At 41.2% G+C, this 19351-nt stretch overlaps 2 protein-coding genes across 3 annotated transcripts in view; both read right to left on the bottom strand.

Annotated features, from left to right (window-relative positions):
* Nucleotides 1-8830: 8830 nt before the first annotated feature.
* LOC117462125 (transmembrane protein 200A-like) lies at nucleotides 8831-17241 on the bottom strand. Of its 2 annotated transcripts, none has more exons than XM_034104210.1 (2): nucleotides 16878-17241; nucleotides 8831-10746 (listed from the first exon to the last, which is right to left on the bottom strand). In XM_034104210.1, exon 2 carries the CDS (start codon nucleotides 10701-10703, stop codon nucleotides 9492-9494), a length of 1212 nt encoding a protein of 403 aa, XP_033960101.1. In that variant the 5' UTR covers nucleotides 10704-10746; nucleotides 16878-17241; the 3' UTR covers nucleotides 8831-9491. The 2 variants fall into 2 exon arrangements, with proteins under 2 accessions (XP_033960101.1, XP_033960108.1); XM_034104217.1 differs by having other exon boundaries at nucleotides 17041-17241.
* Nucleotides 17242-19276: 2035 nt separating this feature from the next.
* Nucleotides 19277-19351, bottom strand: part of LOC117462350 (mucin-2-like) — a 32124-nt gene continuing 32049 nt past the window's right edge. The window contains exon 32 of the mRNA XM_071201747.1: nucleotides 19277-19345. Coding sequence (XP_071057848.1) covers nucleotides 19277-19345 — 69 coding nt within the window. The remainder of the gene's footprint in view (nucleotides 19346-19351) is intronic.

Here is a 19351-nt window from a genome sequence, read left to right as displayed (position 1 = left end):
TTGTTTCAATGAAATAACCTCAAAATCACAAACTGCCATTCAGATGACATTTATGCTTAACTATCTCCATAAGTAATCTGAATGTCAGTTTGTGATTTTGAGGCTATTTCAGTGAAACAAGGCTGTTTTTAACATTTGACAGATTTATGCTTGATTCTCTCCAAAACTGTCATTCAGATGACTTTTGGAGAGAATTAAGCATAAATCTGTCAAATATCCAAAACAGCCTTGTTTCAATGAAATAACCTCAAAATCACAAATTGACATTCAGATGACTTTTGGAGAGAATTAAGCATAAATCTGTCAAATGTCGAAAACAGCCTTGTTTCAATGAAATAACCTCAAAATCACAAATTGACATTCAGATGACTTTTTGGAGAGAATTAAGCATAAATCTGTCAAATGTCCAAAACAGCCTTGTTTCAATGAAATAACCTCAAAATCACAAACTTGCCATTCAGATGACATTTATGCTTAACTATCTCCATAAGTAATCTGAATGTCAGTTTGTGATTTTGAGGCTATTTCAGTGAAACAAGGCTGTTTTTAACATTTGACAGATTTATGCTTGATTCTCTCCAAAACTGTCATTCAGATGACTTTTGGAGAGAATTAAGCATAAATCTGTCAAATATCCAAAACAGCCTTGTTTCAATGAAATAACCTCAAAATCACAAATTGACATTCAGATGACTTTTGGAGAGAATTAAGCATAAATCTGTCAAATGTCGAAAACAGCCTTGTTTCAATGAAATAACCTCAAAATCACAAATTGACATTCAGATGACTTTTTGGAGAGAATTAAGCATAAATCTGTCAAATGTCCAAAACAGCCTTGTTTCAATGAAATAACCTCAAAATCACAAACTGCCATTCAGATGACATTTATGCTTAACTATCTCCATAAGTAATCTGAATGTCAGTTTGTGATTTTGAGGCTATTTCAGTGAAACAAGGCTGTTTTTAACATTTGACAGATTTATGCTTGATTCTCTCCAAAACTGTCATTCAGATGACTTTTGGAGAGAATTAAGCATAAATCTGTCAAATATCCAAAACAGCCTTGTTTCAATGAAATAACCTCAAAATCACAAATTGACATTCAGATGACTTTTGGAGAGAATTAAGCATAAATCTGTCAAATGTCCAAACAGCCTTGTTTCAATGAAATAACCTCAAAATCACAAATTGATTTCAATGAAATAACCTCAAAATCACAAACTGCCATTCAGATGACATTTATGCTTAACTATCTCCATAAGTAATCTGAATGTCAGTTTGTGATTTTGAGGCTATTTCAGTGAAACAAGGCTGTTTTTAACATTTGACAGATTTATGCTTGATTCTCTCCAAAACTGTCATTCAGATGACTTTTGGAGAGAATTAAGCATAAATCTGTCAAATATCCAAAACAGCCTTGTTTCAATGAAATAACCTCAAAATCACAAATTGCCATTCAGATGACTTTTGGAGAGAATTAAGCAAATCTGTCAAATGTCCAAAACAGCCTTGTTTCAATGAAATAACCTCAAAATCACAAACTGCCATTCAGATGACATTTATGCTTAACTATCTCCATAAGTAATCTGAATGTCAGTTTGTGATTTTGAGGCTATTTCAGTGAAACAAGGCTGTTTTTAACATTTGACAGATTTATGCTTGATTCTCTCCAAAACTGTCATTCAGATGACTTTTGGAGAGAATTAAGCATAAATCTGTCAAATGTCCAAAACAGCCTTGTTTCAATGAAATAACCTCAAAATCACAAACTGCCATTCAGATGACATTTATGCTTAACTATCTCCATAAGTAATCTGAATGTCAGTTTGTGATTTTGAGGCTATTTCAGTGAAACAAGGCTGTTTTTAACATTTGACAGATTTATGCTTGATTCTCTCCAAAACAGCCTTGTTTCAATGAAATAACCTCAAAATCACAAATTGACATTCAGATGACTTTTGGAGAGAATTAAGCATAAATCTGTCAAATGTCGAAAACAGCCTTGTTTCAATGAAATAACCTCAAAATCACAAATTGACATTCAGATGACTTTTGGAGAGAATTAAGCATAAATCTGTCAAATGTCGAAAACAGCCTTGTTTCAATGAAATAACCTCAATCACAAATTGACATTCAGATGACTTTTTGGAGAGAATTAAGCATAAATCTGTCAAATGTCCAAAACAGCCTTGTTTCAATGAAATAACCTCAAAATCACAAATTGCCATTCAGATGACTTTTGGAGAGAATTAAGCATAAATCTGTCAAATGTCCTAAACAGCCTTGTTTCAATGAAATAACCTCAAAATCACAAACTGCCATTCAGATGACATTTATGCTTAACTATCTCCATAAGTAATCTGAATGTCAGTTTGTGATTTTGAGGCTATTTCAGTGAAACAAGGCTGTTTTTAACATTTGACAGATTTATGCTTGATTCTCTCCAAAACTGTCATTCAGATGACTTTTGGAGAGAATTAAGCATAAATCTGTCAAATGTCCAAAACAGCCTTGTTTCAATGAAATAACCTCAAAATCACAAACTGACATTCAGATGACATTTATGCTTAACTATCTCCATAAGTAATCTGAATGTCAGTTTGTGATTTTGAGGCTATTTCAGTGAAACAAGGCTGTTTTAACATTTGACAGATTTATGCTTGATTCTCTCCAAAACTGTCATTCAGATGACTTTTGGAGAGAATTAAGCATAAATCTGTCAAATATCCAAAACAGCCTTGTTTCAATGAAATAACCTCAAAATCACAAATTGACATTCAGATGACTTTTGGAGAGAATTAAGCATAAATCTGTCAAATGTCGAAAACAGCCTTGTTTCAATGAAATAACCTCAAAATCACAAACTGACATTCAGATGACATTTATGCTTAACTATCTCCATAAGTAATCTGAATGTCAGTTTGTGATTTTGAGGCTATTTCAGTGAAACAAGGCTGTTTTTAACATTTGACAGATTTATGCTTGATTCTCTCCAAAACTGTCATTCAGATGACTTTTGGAGAGAATTAAGCATAAATCTGTCAAATGTCCAAAACAGCCTTGTTTCAATGAAATAACCTCAAAATCACAAACTGCCATTCAGATGACATTTATGCTTAACTATCTCCATAAGTAATCTGAATGTCAGTTTGTGATTTTGAGGCTATTTCAGTGAAACAAGGCTGTTTTTAACATTTGACAGATTTATGCTTGATTCTCTCCAAAACTGTCATTCAGATGACTTTTGGAGAGAATTAAGCATAAATCTGTCAAATATCCAAAACAGCCTTGTTTCAATGAAATAACCTCAAAATCACAAATTGACATTCAGATGACTTTTGGAGAGAATTAAGCATAAATCTGTCAAATGTCCAAAACAGCCTTGTTTCAATGAAATAACCTCAAAATCACAAACTGCCATTCAGATGACATTTATGCTTAACTATCTCCATAAGTAATCTGAATGTCAGTTTGTGATTTTGAGGCTATTTCAGTGAAACAAGGCTGTTTTTAACATTTGACAGATTTATGCTTGATTCTCTCCAAAACTGTCATTCAGATGACTTTTGGAGAGAATTAAGCATAAATCTGTCAAATATCCAAAACAGCCTTGTTTCAATGAAATAACCTCAAAATCACAAATTGACATTCAGATGACTTTTTGGAGAGAATTAAGCATAAATCTGTCAAATGTCCTAAAACAGCCTTGTTTCAATGAAATAACCTCAAAATCACAAACTGCCATTCAGATGACATTTATGCTTAACTATCTCCATAAGTAATCTGAATGTCAGTTTGTGATTTTGAGGCTATTTCAGTGAAACAAGGCTGTTTTTAACATTTGACAGATTTATGCTTGATTCTCTCCAAAACTGTCATTCAGATGACTTTTGGAGAGAATTAAGCATAAATCTGTCAAATGTCCAAAACAGCCTTGTTTCAATGAAATAACCTCAAAATCACAAACTGCCATTCAGATGACATTTATGCTTAACTATCTCCATAAGTAATCTGAATGTCAGTTTGTGATTTTGAGGCTATTTCAGTGAAACAAGGCTGTTTTTAACATTTGACAGATTTATGCTTGATTCTCTCCAAAACTGTCATTCAGATGACTTTTGGAGAGAATTAAGCATAAATCTGTCAAATGTCCAAAACAGCCTTGTTTCAATGAAATAACCTCAAAATCACAAATTGACATTCAGATGACTTTTTGGAGAGAATTAAGCATAAATCTGTCAAATGTCCAAAACAGCCTTGTTTCAATGAAATAACCTCAAAATCACAAACTGCCATTCAGATGACATTTATGCTTAACTATCTCCATAAGTAATCTGAATGTCAGTTTGTGATTTTGAGGCTATTTCAGTGAAACAAGGCTGTTTTTAACATTTGACAGATTTATGCTTGATTCTCTCCAAAACTGTCATTCAGATGACTTTTGGAGAGAATTAAGCATAAATCTGTCAAATATCCAAAACAGCCTTGTTTCAATGAAATAACCTCAAAATCACAAATTGACATTCAGATGACTTTTGGAGAGAATTAAGCATAAATCTGTCAAATGTCCAAAACAGCCTTGTTTCAATGAAATAACCTCAAAATCACAAATTGACATTCAGATGACTTTTTGGAGAGAATTAAGCATAAATCTGTCAAATATCCAAAACAGCCTTGTTTCAATGAAATAACCTCAAAATCACAAATTGCCATTCAGATGACTTTTTGGAGAGAATTAAGCATAAATCTGTCAAATGTCCAAAATAGCCTTGTTTCAATGAAATAACCTCAAAATCACAAACTGCCATTCAGATGACATTTATGCTTAACTATCTCCATAAGTAATCTGAATGTCAGTTTGTGATTTTGAGGCTATTTCAGTGAAACAAGGCTGTTTTTAACATTTGACAGATTTATGCTTGATTCTCTCCAAAACTGTCATTCAGATGACTTTTGGAGAGAATTAAGCATAAATCTGTCAAATATCCAAAACAGCCTTGTTTCAATGAAATAACCTCAAAATCACAAACTGCCATTCAGATGACATTTATGCTTAACTATCTCCATAAGTAATCTGAATGTCAGTTTGTGATTTTGAGGCTATTTCAGTGAAACAAGGCTGTTTTTAACATTTGACAGATTTATGCTTGATTCTCTCCAAAACTGTCATTCAGATGACTTTTGGAGAGAATTAAGCATAAATCTGTCAAATATCCAAAACAGCCTTGTTTCAATGAAATAACCTCAAAATCACAAATTGCCATTCAGATGACTTTTGGAGAGAATTAAGCATAAATCTGTCAAATATCCAAAACAGCCTTGTTTCAATGAAATAACCTCAAAATCACAAATTGCCATTCAGATGACTTTTGGAGAGAATTAAGCATAAATCTGTCAAATGTCCAAAACAGCCTTGTTTCAATGAAATAACCTCAAAATCACAAATTGCCATTCAGATGACTTTTTGGAGAGAATTAAGCATAAATCTGTCAAATGTCCAAAACAGCCTTGTTTCAATGAAATAACCTCAAAATCACCAACTGCCATTCAGATGACATTTATGCTTAACTATCTCCATAAGTAATCTGAATGTCAGTTTGTGATTTTGAGGCTATTTCAGTGAAACAAGGCTGTTTTTAACATTTGACAGATTTATGCTTGATTCTCTCCAAAACTGTCATTCAGATGACTTTTGGAGAGAATTAAGCATAAATCTGTCAAATATCCAAAACAGCCTTGTTTCAATACCGAGGAGAAGGAGAGGAAACAGATTTCATTCATCTGGTGATAAAGTAACCCTGGGTCTCACATGTTTTCTGCTTTGGGCTGAGGAATGGGCTCATCAGCAGCTAGCCTGGAGACATGATTACATGCTGCATACATATACAACCAGGAGCTAGTACTTTGACAGTTTAAATAAATGAGACATCGACAGACAGCAGCTGTTTTTGCAGGCATGGCAATGTTGTTTATTCTGTGGTGGACACAGGGCAAGACACAGCCACTGATTGTTCTGCTGAACCGCTCATATTGCTTGGTATACATTTAGAACACACATGGCATACTGAACAGGCAGCACACACAGATAATAGGGGTGTAACAGTATCTGTATTCGTCCCGAACCGTCATGGCTCGGTTCATGCAGTCACACAACGAATACACCTTTTTTTATGAGTGGGAAAAAAGTCTGTCACTTAGGGCAGTATCCACTACAATATATAATCCAGGGGGTGGTATTGCGCCTAAAAGCTGTTTGCCAGCAGCCCTTAAATAACAAATAAAGAACAAGAAGAAAACACAACAAAACGAACAAAATACAAGAAGAAGAAAAGTTAGTATGGTGTTTTCAGATAACACACAGGAGCTAGAAGAACGACCTACGAGTGCTTCAGCTGTGTGGGAAAATGTCGGATTCCCTGTGGACTACAACAGCGATGGAGTGCGAGTGGTGGATCGGACAAGGACGGTGTGTTGGCGTTGTTAGACAGTGGTGCGTATGCTAATGGAAACACACGCCAAACATGCTAAATCATATCAGAAGTCATCACCCAGATTTGCCAATCACCGGAGCAGCAGTTCAACAGCTGATCCCCGCTGTTTTTAAGAAGCCAATACGTTTGACATCAGCCATTAGGCTATGGATAATATGGCCATCTGAGTGTGTGTGCTATTTGTGGTTTGTTTTTAACTGTGTAATACAGTTAACTATTCAAAATGTTAGAGTTCCTTATTTGTATACTGAAACTTGCACTACTTTCCAAAAATAAATAACAACAAACCTGGAATTATGCATTTGGAACTTTTTTTTGCTTTTTCTTGTTGAACCGAACCTGAACCGTGACTCCCAAACCGAGGTACATACCGAACCGTGAATTATATGAACCGTTACACCCCTCACAGATAACCAGATAAAGATGTTTCAAACATGGAGGGGTCGCCTCTGCACATCTCTGCACGTGTTGCTAAGGGGGAGGATGCGGAAGCAGGGGGGCCCCATGAGACCAGGATTGATAATCTCCTTCCCTCTATGACATACACTCATCTGTAACAGTGGTCGGATCACTTTGTCTCACTGGAGCTGCGGGTATGCCTCTTCTCCAGAATCAGTTGTACCCATCTGTTGGTATTGGGGGGGGGGGGGGTTGTATTGTTGCATTCTAAGAAGAGATGGTCAACAGGAAACCAGTGGAGGAGAGGAGGGGTCCCTGCTTTCATTACAACAAAATACTGCAGCAACCACAATAAAGACAGCAAAGAGCTTCCCTTCATTATTAAGGACCAACCTTTGTACAACTTGGGTCATATTTTTATAGTTATGGAAATCCTTCCTATTAGTAATAATAACAACAAAATCACAAAAATAGTAATGAGTCCTAACCCCTTAATGAGTCAGCATTTAAGCACTTCTGGTTTGCTCATCTTGAAGTCAATGTCTTTTTGATTAGATTTCCCCCATAAGGTCTGTTTCCAATAAAAGCTGAAACAGCTTTTACATGTCATAAATTCTGCGATTGCTAATTAGAGTTTAAATGAGGCTACTAAACGCCAAACATTAGCCACCTTTAGCTTAGCGCCGTTGACGTGAAGTCATGTGTTCATGATGTACTGTAGTTATAGCTACGTGTTTGACATATAGCGATATCATTTTTGTTTCAACTATTATAATGTTAATAGGTGGAGATAATCCTGCTACACAAAATGTCCAAGTATCATAAACATGTGCTTGTGAAAGAGCTTATTTTCTGCAATGTACCGAAATCCAATGGGAAAATCCCATTGTTTTTTGAAGGAGCCGAGTTGTCGTACAAATATACGTCAAGCCTGCACTACTCTATAGCTGAACACAGTCACAGTCCCTCTATGTAGAATAATAATGGTTTATAACTATAAGGTATTTGCACACAGCAATAAGTGGTGACTGTGATTTTGGTATCACTTTTTATGACGCACATGTTTATAAAGCTTGTTTTGTTCATTCATTGAAATGTTTTGCTGAAGGGTCATAGTGTATAATAATTCCGATATTTGTAATACATTAAAATAAGGGTGTTCAGGCACATTATAATGCAACAGGGAATGCATAATAAAAAGATCCTCATTGCATTAAATGGGAATTATAACACAATATGATACTTGCAAATCAACCCTTAAAACTCATATGTTCAACATCACCTTCCAACAATAACTCACTCCCCCCCCCCCCCACTTACACTTCCATTTCTGCCCCCTGTTTTATGTTTATGTTTTTATTATGTTTCATGTCTTGTCCTTGTATGTTTCTTTGGAAAGTGACCTTGAGGTTATGAAAGGCGCTATATAAATTCAAGTTATTATTATTATTGCAAACAAATGTCAGTAATGTCAAGTATGAAACTTTTTTCATTTCAAACCTTTATTTAACCAGATTGGTCCCATTGAGATCATAGATCTCTTTTTCAAGGGAGACCTGCAAACAAACGTGCACAGCTATATTGCCATTCATTAGGTTTGTTCAGCGGCTTCAGCTTATAGGGGCCCACAGGGGCAGTAAATGCATAATAAACACTACATCTGCCAACGTAAACAATATAGTTTGTTATAAACCCTCCATTAAATGTTTAAATAGTGTTGCCTAGTGCTGGATGTGTTGTTTGGTTGAAGCTGTGGCTCTGCACTGCATTACTCTAATTTTCAGAATTCTTTCACAGTTTGCAGTAGACAAAGGTTTTATTTAATCTCCCTTTATTCAGATATGTTTTAGTTTTGACCATTTCAGATGAGTCGATCATGGGGGTATACAAAGAGTACCATAGAACTAAAACGTAGTTAATGAAGCAATATAGCAAATTAATAAACATAACATATCCTTTTATTATCACTTCTTATACACATAAACCCCACAATGACATTCATCTGCAAAAGTATTAAGATGTAACATACTGTACATCACTGCCATGCATTGCATTTGGAGTATGGGACCTCGTCTGAGGAAAACAAATCCCATTGTAATATACCAGTTGCATTTGTCAAGAGCTGTCAGCACTTTATGGACTCAGGTCCAGGTAGTTTGGTTCAGAGTTGAAAACACAGTGAAACGCATCGCCCTTCTATCTCTGCTGCACACTGTGTCCTAGAAACTGTCAAACACAGCTCTGTTTTGAGAAACAAGTTCATTTCTGGCATTGCTGCCAACCCCATATTGCAGAAGTAAACGGTGTGTCAAACCTTTTTGCTCATCTGTGACAGTGCAGAGCCTGCATTGTTCCTTTAATTATATAAAACATATGGCAGATCAGATTGGAAGCCAAGCACAGACTGTAACCTCTGCATATTATTATTCCACTGAAGATTGCGAAAGTGCTCTAGTTTTGGAAGATCCTGTGAGAAATACTGTACTCTATATGATCCAGGGCTCAGTGTCTCTGCCTCAATCAACATATAGAATCCACAGGAAGATGTCATGATGGTTGCAAGGGTGTTTGTATCCAGAGTTCACCATAAAAATCTGCCGATCATTGGAAAGGCCCAGATCCAAAACTCTTATCCCACTGGACACACTGCTGCTCCAGCTGCCCCAGCAGCCGGTCCACCGAGTCCTCCTTGTTCCCCAGCTTCAGGTACCGCCTCCCGCCACCCAGGTCCAGCCGAGGCCAGCTCCGGCGAGTTTGCTCCTCTGCGGCATCCACAACCGCCCAAGGGATGTTCACGCAAACATCTGAGGTAGCCTCTCTACCTGAGACCACCTGCTGATTTATCTCTCTCTCCTCTCCACTCTCTAGACGCACAGATGGAGCTGTGTACGGGTTAGTCCTGTAGCTCATACTGTGGCAGCGCCTCGGCTGCGCGGCGTGGTGTTCCATCTCGTCCAGGGTGGACATGGAGCTGGCCGACTGGAGGAAGTTGTTGACGAGCGGGCGAGTGAAGCTGGCACCGTCATCAGCTCCGAACTGCGTGTTCAAATCAGTCTGACTGGAGTTACAGGAGTTAGAGTGGGAGGAGTGGAGGGAAGACGGAGACTCTGACTCCTGGTGGTGGAGGGCTTCTGTCTGGAGCACGGCCTGCTGCTGGTAGATGCCCTCTGCCTGGTCCTCCTGCTCTGCGGGGGGTCTTGTGCGCAGCAGGGGCTCGGAGCTGGTGAGCTGCTGCACACAGAGGATGTTGAGGTGGGCGGCGGGTAAACTGCTCAGCCACTCGTAGTGTCTGGACATGGAGTTGGCTACAGCAATGTCTTTGAGGTCCGCCGAGGGGACAACCGCGGACACAGAGCAGATCACGCTGTGCATCTGAGCCAGCAACATCTGCGTCTCCCTGTCCCGGTTCTCGTACAGGACAGTGTTGGCACATATGAGGATGAAGAGGCCCACTCCCATGATGACGGGCCCCAGCAGCTTCATCCGTTCACTGTGGATGAAGCTGGCTGTGGAGAGGAGGCTCTTTGCTCCCATACTCCAGCCGGAACTCTGTGACTCAGAGATACCGTCCCCCTCAGCGGCTCCCAGGAGCGGCGCCCTGGATATCCGGTAGGGCCAGTACCCCGCCACAGCCAGCGCCATGCCAACAACCACCACAATGACCCCCAGCACCAGGAAGGCTCCGGGAATGGAGCGGATGCGAAGCTTGCCTCGGATCACCCCGTACTTCTTCTTTTTGCTGCGTAGGGTGAAGCGGCGCTTGCGTGGATAGGGAGAAGTTGGTAGGACACCTTGGGCCTTCTGGGACTTCATGATCGGGTCAGTCCAGAGATCCTGCTGCACCGCGGTCAGATGCCTAGGGAGAGAGGACATGTCATTGGTTAATGCAGGTCTGACATCTAAGGATACACAATCAGTTGTTAAATGCCTAATGGATAAAACGCAGCTCCTCCGCTCCCTCCACTGGCTTCCGATAACTGCTAGAATCCACTTCAAGACCCTGGTACTTGCGTACCATGCTGCGAATGGATCTGGCCCTTCCTACATCCAGGACATGGTTAAACCGTACACCCCGGGACGTGCACTCCGCTCTGCATCAGCCAAACGGCTCGCTGCACCATCGCTGCGAGGGGGACCCAAGTTTCCATCAACAAAAACGTGGGTTTGCTATCCTGGCTCCAAGATGGTGGAATGAGCTCCCATTGACATCAGGACAGCAGAAAGCTCACACACCTTCCGGACTGAAAACTCATCTTTTCGACTCCACTTCGAGTGATAGAACTATTAACAAAGCACTTATATACTAATAAAGGACTGGCTTATCTAAAGCCAGTTGAGTAGCACTTGAAATGTTTTTGCTCTATGAAGCCTGATGTACTTTATGATTCTGTTTTCTTCAAGTTTGTATTTTGTTGGTCGAACGCACTTATTGTAAGTCGCTTTGGATAAAAGCGTCAGCTAAATGCAATGTAATGTAATGTCAAAGAAATGTGATATGTAGAATTATTACCTGATCCAGAATCAGAATCAGTTTTATTTCCAAGTATGTTTACACATACGAGGAATTTGCCTTGGTGTAAATGGCAGAAGGGGGAGAAGTACTCAGATGTTATACTTAAGTAAAACTAATAATATTGTAGTGACCACGATATCCATTTATGTTTTGTCCTTTGTTTGTGGCTCACTCGTGGGGCTGACCGACGAATAGACGCTTGTAGTTTGAGAGAAAAAATAGAAATGTCCAGATGCGATTGAAAAGTAAGATAGTTTATTCCAAAAAAGGCAAAAATAAATAAACGTTTTTAAACAAACTATTTGTCATATAAACTGATATTTCAATGTTAAAGGCAGAAGAACCAAGCTGTGACGCTCCCAACCAGCAAGGTCTACAAACTGTTTGCTTCAGTCAGCCTCACCACTAGGCTGCAGCACCTCTCCTTTTATGCTGCAGCATCTCGACCTGCAGAGTAACGCACTCAAATAATAAATAAATAATATACACCACAGAATCTCAGGTTATACTCTAAAAAGATAAGATACTATAATCTAAGGAAATGGCTCCTATAAATACGTTGTAGGAATACTCTTTTGCAAGTAAGTCCAAGTCCAGAACCAAATATAAAAGTAGTCATTATACAAAGTGGCTATTTTCCAAATAATATACATTATTACACTGTTTTATGTGTGATAAATTCATGTGTCTATCGTTTTAATTTTGCAGCAGTAAATTATGAGAATGAATTGTTATACTGCCAGGTTTTGCCGTTCAAAATATTACATCATAATGAATTAGTTGATTTCATTTTTGTTTAAATAATATGAACCTGCAAAAGTCACTAGTAACCAATGTTGTAAAAAAAATGATTTGCTGCCAAATAAGGTGGAGTAGAAGTATAAAGTAGCATGAAAAGAAAATACTAAAGTACAAGTACCTCAAATATGTAATCAAGTATGGTACTTGAGTACATGTTTTTAGTTATTTTCCACCTCTGGTAAATTGGGCAAACAAAGACACAGCAAGAAGAATATGTTTGTTTAAAGAAAGGAGCCAAACATTGTACGAATATAAAAGTTATTTTAAAAACAATTTTAAAGACTAAAAAGAACAAATTAAGACAATATTTACACAAAATATAAATATGTAAGAGTACTGTAAAGTAAAGCTCAGGCTCAGGGGATGGGTGTGTAATTATGGGAAGATTGACGGTTCGATCTCTATCTACGTTTGTGTGCATGAAGAAGTGTCCTTGGGCAAGTTAGTGGACCCCAAATAACTCCTGAACAGGTATCAGTGTGTAAGACTTATTGAGCTTTGGATCAAACTAAACGGGGATTGAACCGCTGCTCTTCATATTGGTGTGAACAACACGATTTTCTAGTGTTGCTGAAATAAGCAGCTGATACGTCTTTTTTAACTTCAACAACAGCTTTCTGTACCAGTCACACGTCTCCCGTGCCCTGTACTACGAAGCCAGTTCTACAGACCCTGGATATGTTTGAGTTATCTGGCTTAACTAACCCTACCAAACGCGATCTCGCTACGTGGTCCTACGACGTTGATTATCAACTCGGTAAATCAAGCCTGGGTTTCTCTGTCTGGCTGAGAGCACGTGCACGTGAAAGGGCCGGGGTTAGCAACATTTGACCAATCACAAACAGGGACAAGCGTACTGACAGCGCAGCATCATACTTCATGAATGAAAAGTTCATTTGTCTAATCACGTTAGACAAATATGAAGAAATTAAACTTTGATCCATGATAGGGGCAGATGCCCCTTTCTGTGGCTTTTATCCTAATTTATCTGTTTAAGATAAACTAGGATAAAAGCCCCTTTCATACCAACACGGTTCCAGGGCCGGTTTGGAGATAGAGCCTGAAAAGCACCGGTTTTTCCTGTTCACACCGCAACGGAGCGGCCTCTAAGCTCCGGGATCCGGTTCGTTTCAAGCACCAACAAATTGTCGACCTAGAAGTAAGAACCGCATACGTCACGCTTGTAGAAAACGGCTTATGCCACAATAGGATAGCAATAAGTAGTCAAGTTATAGTCAGTTTAGCTTCGGTTGCTATGCTAACATCACCTATTTTATACCAGAGAAACTTTCATAACAGCGTCGTGATGCCAAACAGCGTCAATTCAGACTGACACACATTCACTTATGGGGAATTGGGGATATGTATCAGCTGCTTGTGTGACAGTCGGACAGTGAATACTTTACAGCGGCCGCTGAGGTGAGTTAACGGGAGAATAAACTCCTGTGGAAGAGCAGCCAGCACTGCAGCAGTCGGTAAATGCCGCAGTAACATATTAATAAACAATGAACCAAGGCACTCTGGAGAAAAGTATAAGGTTGGAGAAGTCGTTATTTAATTTAATTTAATCTGGCTTCGAATGATTAAAAGCAACACGATCCTCGACCCAACGCAGTCCCCCACTGTTGTTGTAGTTAGCGCCGTTGGGGAGAAAATCAGCGACGTAAACAGTGACGTCATGACGCAGTAGCGGCAGCACCAGTCGGGCTCTGGACGGTGTGAACAAGACGGGGGCTGAAAAGAAGAACCGGTTCCGAACCAGAAAATCTCTAGCACGGAGCTAGAACGGGAACTGCGTTGGTATGAAAGGGGCAATTGCACATGCAAGGTGAATACAGAACAGCTTGTAAAAAAAAAGTTCAAAACTACCGAGTGTTTGAATGCGTATATTAACAGTTTATGATATCAATGCCCCATCTAAGACATGAGTGGATCTGACTTTAATTGCATTTGAGTGTTTCTTCAACGTGTTGCTTAAAATAATACTTCTGCATGACAATGTAAGTGTTGCACGGCCAAATACGGCTCGAGAAGCTGACTCAGATAAGGAAATATATGATATATTATGATATTATATGATCGATGATGTGATTGATGATGTGATGTGATGATAAGTGCGACACGTCGGCGTCTTCCCTGCATACGGCAGTTTAAACTGTATTTCCTTTATCCTGTAATATGACTTGATAGCTTTAAACTCCGCACACTGAGCTCTGATTGGTCAGCAGGCGGTGCTTTCACTGAGTTGATCTCTTATCTGGAACATAACCTGCTCCGGAGCAGGTTAGGTGTTCAGCATAAGTTACCATGGAGATCTACCCCGGTAAGAAGTGAACCAGCGTCGTAGGACCGGAAACCCAGAGTTAACCCTGAAGTTACCTCGCTAACCGAAAATCCTGCTTTGTAGTACAGGCCACTGGTCTACGCGTTGTATCTCACCAGCGACCCCAGCTCTGTACAGCTGAATTATTCAGGAAGCATACATCAGCCCTGGGGAGTCCCCAGAGCCTCTCACATGAAGCACACATCTGGATTCAGAGTCTGCTGTAGATACAACCAAATACTTTCCTTCTGTTACGCTTTGTCTGTCATCATCACACAGGGATGCCTGGAAACCAGCAGTATTCAGCCCTATTAGTCAGTGGTTGTTTATCACGCACAGTCCTTCTCCAATGCTAATCACCAGTGAAAATAATTGGAGTGAAATTCCTCAGACTGTTCCAAACCTTCCTGAGCTTGTAAATTCAACAAGGTATACACTAAAGTAAAGAAACACTCGCACATGTGCTATTCTTCTCTACTTCCCACATGGTCATAAACAAAGCAGGGTGAAATGGAAAATCAGCTTCTAACATTGTGAGGTCCTGAGTGTTGCAATCAGAGTCAAACGTTCTCACCCTGCTGAATATCACACATCAACGCTGAGTCACTGCTCTGTCTCCCCCTGTAATTATTAAGACCCAGGCAAAAACGGAATTCACCTTTGTCACCTACAATACGAGAGACTACCAATTAAGCAAGCCAACAATTATTTATTTGGGAAATATACAAAAGATGTAAGCAAAATTAGTGCACTTTTGTTTATTTATGTCAACACATTAATAATACTCATGCTACTTCAGGTCCACACAACATGCAGTGTATCTACACCTTCCATATAAACAGTGGGTAAGAGAGAATTACTCCCCAGCTTTAAAGGTTCAAAACATATCTCAGACTCAGGAAGTGTCATCATCTTATTCAGCTTCTGAATTATTTAGTTTACAAAACTGTCAAACTGTGTCTCGACTGAGTATTCCAATTCATCTTAACAGTCTGTTCATCCCAAACCCAGAGCAATTTTAAATGCTTTATTTGGTAAAGTTGAATATTATTTACCTTGTTGTTATATTTACATAAACAGTGTGTGTAATGTAACTAGTTCTTCTTTCTGTGCAACTTTATATTTCTCCTCCACTCATAAAATATATTGTACGTTTTCTTACACTTCATTTACTTTGAAGCTTTATTAACTTGTTCCTTATAGATTCAGATTTGTACATACACACAACACATAACCACATAACTGTGATGTATGTAGATTAAAATAAGTCATAAGACAAAAAAGTATAGTAATTAAAAGTATGTTTTTGCATAAGAAACATTTCACAGTTCCAGCTTCTGAAATGTCAAGATATTTTCCCCTTAAATATTTCAATTTAAAAAACATAACGTTTTTTTCTAGTGTATATATAGATTTTTGTCAACACAGCAGCATATATATGTCTCTCTCAATGACTTTTAAACATCTGTCTCTCTTCCTGTGCACCCACACAGAATACCAGAATATATTTATTATTACATACAATTAAAATGTTATAATTGTATACAGCCAAACCGAACAACTATACTCTGAGTGTTAACAATTTAAAAACAAATGTGAATATTTTAACATTCGCACTGACTGTGTGTCATCACATAGGTCAGCTATATATTGGTTGTCTATATCTGAAACACAGCACAGGTAGTACAGCTGTTTTGAATAAGACATTAGTCATGCAGTTGAGACGTTTGTATGTCTTAATTACTTTAATGTGAGCTTAACCTCATATCACACTATCATGCTATATTTTTGGACACCAGTAGCATAAGTGCAGAAGATGATGAAACACTGACATATTAATACAAGAGTAGCATCCCATCTGTATGCTCCTATCCTCCTGGATTCTGACTGCAGTAACACAGATGAAAGCAGCAGGACAACACAGTGTGCTGCTCGCAGACTGACACACACAGGATGGATGGAGCAGAGAGAACACACACTGGAGAAAAAGAGTGTCTCCAGTCTGTAAAATATATTATCGCAGTGGTTTTGCTTATGTGGAGTATGTGTTTCCCCTCCGTGTGTTTGCATCCACTGCATTGGCTCATTCTCATTCTGTTCAGATCCTGCTTGCAGCCAGCAGAGGAAGCTGATCTGGAGCCAGTTCACTCCTGGGGAGCCACATGTTGTGCTTCATGATGTGAATAGAAAGACACAATGTATGGAGACAATGCCTCTAAATATGCGATGCAACACAAGCTCTTATTGATAAGGCAGCACCCTGGTTGACATAATTTCCGATCAATTAATGCGAGAAAAACCCAGAGCTTGTTCAATCGACAGAAATAATGCGTTATAATTATATATGTACCTTAAGGATGGACTGCTGCTGTATGGGGGCTACAGACAGTCTGCTGCATTCCTCCACACTGTCTGCCTCAGTGACAGGACTCACAGTAACGTTTCTCTCAGACTCTATCAGACCTCATACTCTAACAGACCTCAGGAGTTCTCCGCAGCTTTTGGAAACTTGCCTGTATTCCTCGGATCCTGTTGCAGCTCGTTCATAGTTGGAGCTCAGAACATCCCGATCCTGTGGGGTGAACGGTATCCAGGCTGTGCGGCACCCTGATGGTGGCACCCCCGCGGACACATCATCTCCTCACACCCCTCAGGACTGAATGAAGACGACCTTTGTGAGGACAAGAGCCCAGCAGATACCGCCGCTCTGCAGCTTCAGAGGAGCAGCTCTGTGAAGCAGACTGGGACCTCCCCTTTACAATACACTGGGCTTTTCAAAATAAAAGCCGCACAAAGACTAACGTGATATGCACTGGAGGTCTCCGTTTCTGGACGAGTCAGAAATGACTGGAATTATGTTCTCCAAAATCCATAATGGAAACAAATATAAATATTAAATTAAATTACTTTTCATTTAGATTATCCTTTTATCCTGTGGTGTAAAGTAACCAATTTACTCAAGCTAAATTGAGACCCGGTCCGTAATCCGTGTATCTACCGTCCAATTGTTTTTCTTTATTAAACACTGAGAGGCCTGTTTGCTTTTTACCTGTTTTTACCTTACTAACTGGTCAAATGGTCCTTGGAGCGAGTGATTTCAAAACAAAAGCACTCGTTTGCTAAAATGGACAACTGTGGTGACCACCTATTTAACCACTGGGACATAATTCATACTTGGAACTACAGTTGCGGTTATTGTTCCCACACGGACATGTTATGGGTTACCTATAAATAGGTGTGCCCTCTTGTCTCTCTCTCTTGTCGACCCGGGCTGCGACCCGACAACATGTCCTTTGCAGCTTGTTAATAAATTGCTATTCTTGCACCTTCCTTGCACCGCCTCTGACTCCATATCTCTCGGCACTACACTGGTGACCCTGACAAGTCTCGAGAAGTTTCCGGGACAGACCCGAACACCGGCACGCGGACTGAGGCTCGGTGCGCGCCCCGCAGAAGAGCTGGGGAAGTTGCTCGCCGTTCCTGCATCGGCTTTCCTACCAGCAGGGGGACGATGCACGACCTGCTGGGTCGACCAGCAAACCGATTGCTACCTCGTGGGCTTGTTTTCTTCGGGGCGTGCGGCTGCACGTCCTGGCTGCGCGGGCTGACGACGACTAGCGGCTAACCACGAGGGGCTAACGACGGCTAGCAGCTACCCATGGCAGCCAGCTAACGGCTTCCGGCTAGCGGCCGTCGACACCAGCTAACAGCTAACCACTACAGCTAACGGCTAGCAGCTACCGACGGCTAACAACGACAGCTAACAGCTAACAACGGCTAACAGCTAACGACAACTAGCAGCTACCGACGGCTAACAACGACAGCTAACAACGGCTAACAGCTAACGACAACTAGCAGCGGCAGCTAACGGCTAGCAACTAACGACGTGTTGACATCTGACTGTTAACAATTTTTTTTTCCGGTGCCGGAGAGGAGGTTCGACCAGCCGGTTGACCTCATGTGGACACTCTCATTTTTTTCACCACCTCGACGGCGGTTCCAGACGCCACTCACGGTATCATCGACGCCTGGGTGGTGCACTCCTGGACCCCGTCTCGCCTCAACGGTTTTGGACGTCGCCCATGCTGCCATCGGCCCGTGGGTGGCGCGCTCCGGAGCCTGTTTGGCCTCTCCTGCCTTCCGGGGATATCCAGACGCCACTCACGTTCATCGACGCCTGGGTGGCGCACTCCTGGACCCCCTCTCGCCTCGACAGTTCCGGACGTCGCCCATGCTCCATCGGCCCATGGGTGGCGCGCTCCGGGACCCTGTCTGGCCTCTCCTGCTTCCCGGTGATGCCTCAGCACTTGCTGAGGACTTCATGCCCGCCGCCGCGGCACGTCTGCCTGCGGCCGGGTTGCGCTCCTTCCTCCCGGGGGGACTGCTCCTCTCTTCCGGGGATACCTCGACGCCTGCCGAGGACTTCATGCCCGCCGCCGTTGTGCGTCTGCCTGCGGCCGGGTTGCCCTCTCTTCCGGGGATACCTCGACGCCTGCCGAGGACTTCATGCCCGCCGCCGTTGTGCGTCTGCCTGCGGCCGGGTTGCCCTCTCTTCCGGGGATACCTCGACGCCTGCCGAGGACTTCATGCCCGCCGCCGTTGTGCGTCTGCCTGCGGCCGGGTTGCCCTCTCTTCCGGGGATACCTCGACGCCTGCCGAGGACTTCATGCCCGCCGCCGTTGTGCGTCTGCCTGCGGCCGGGTTGCCCTCTTTCCTGCTGGGTTCTCCGCAACACCTAGTGCGGCCCCCTTACGACGGCCCGCCCCCGGTGTGGGTGCCCTCGCCCTCGTTAGGGCCCCTGCCCTCTCCTGCGGCCCCCTTTCG

This window comes from Pseudochaenichthys georgianus, chromosome 3 (genome assembly GCF_902827115.2).
Source record: "Pseudochaenichthys georgianus chromosome 3, fPseGeo1.2, whole genome shotgun sequence".
NCBI classification, from domain to species: domain Eukaryota; kingdom Metazoa; phylum Chordata; class Actinopteri; order Perciformes; family Channichthyidae; genus Pseudochaenichthys; species Pseudochaenichthys georgianus.
This window is presented reverse-complemented; position numbering and strand designations above follow the sequence as displayed.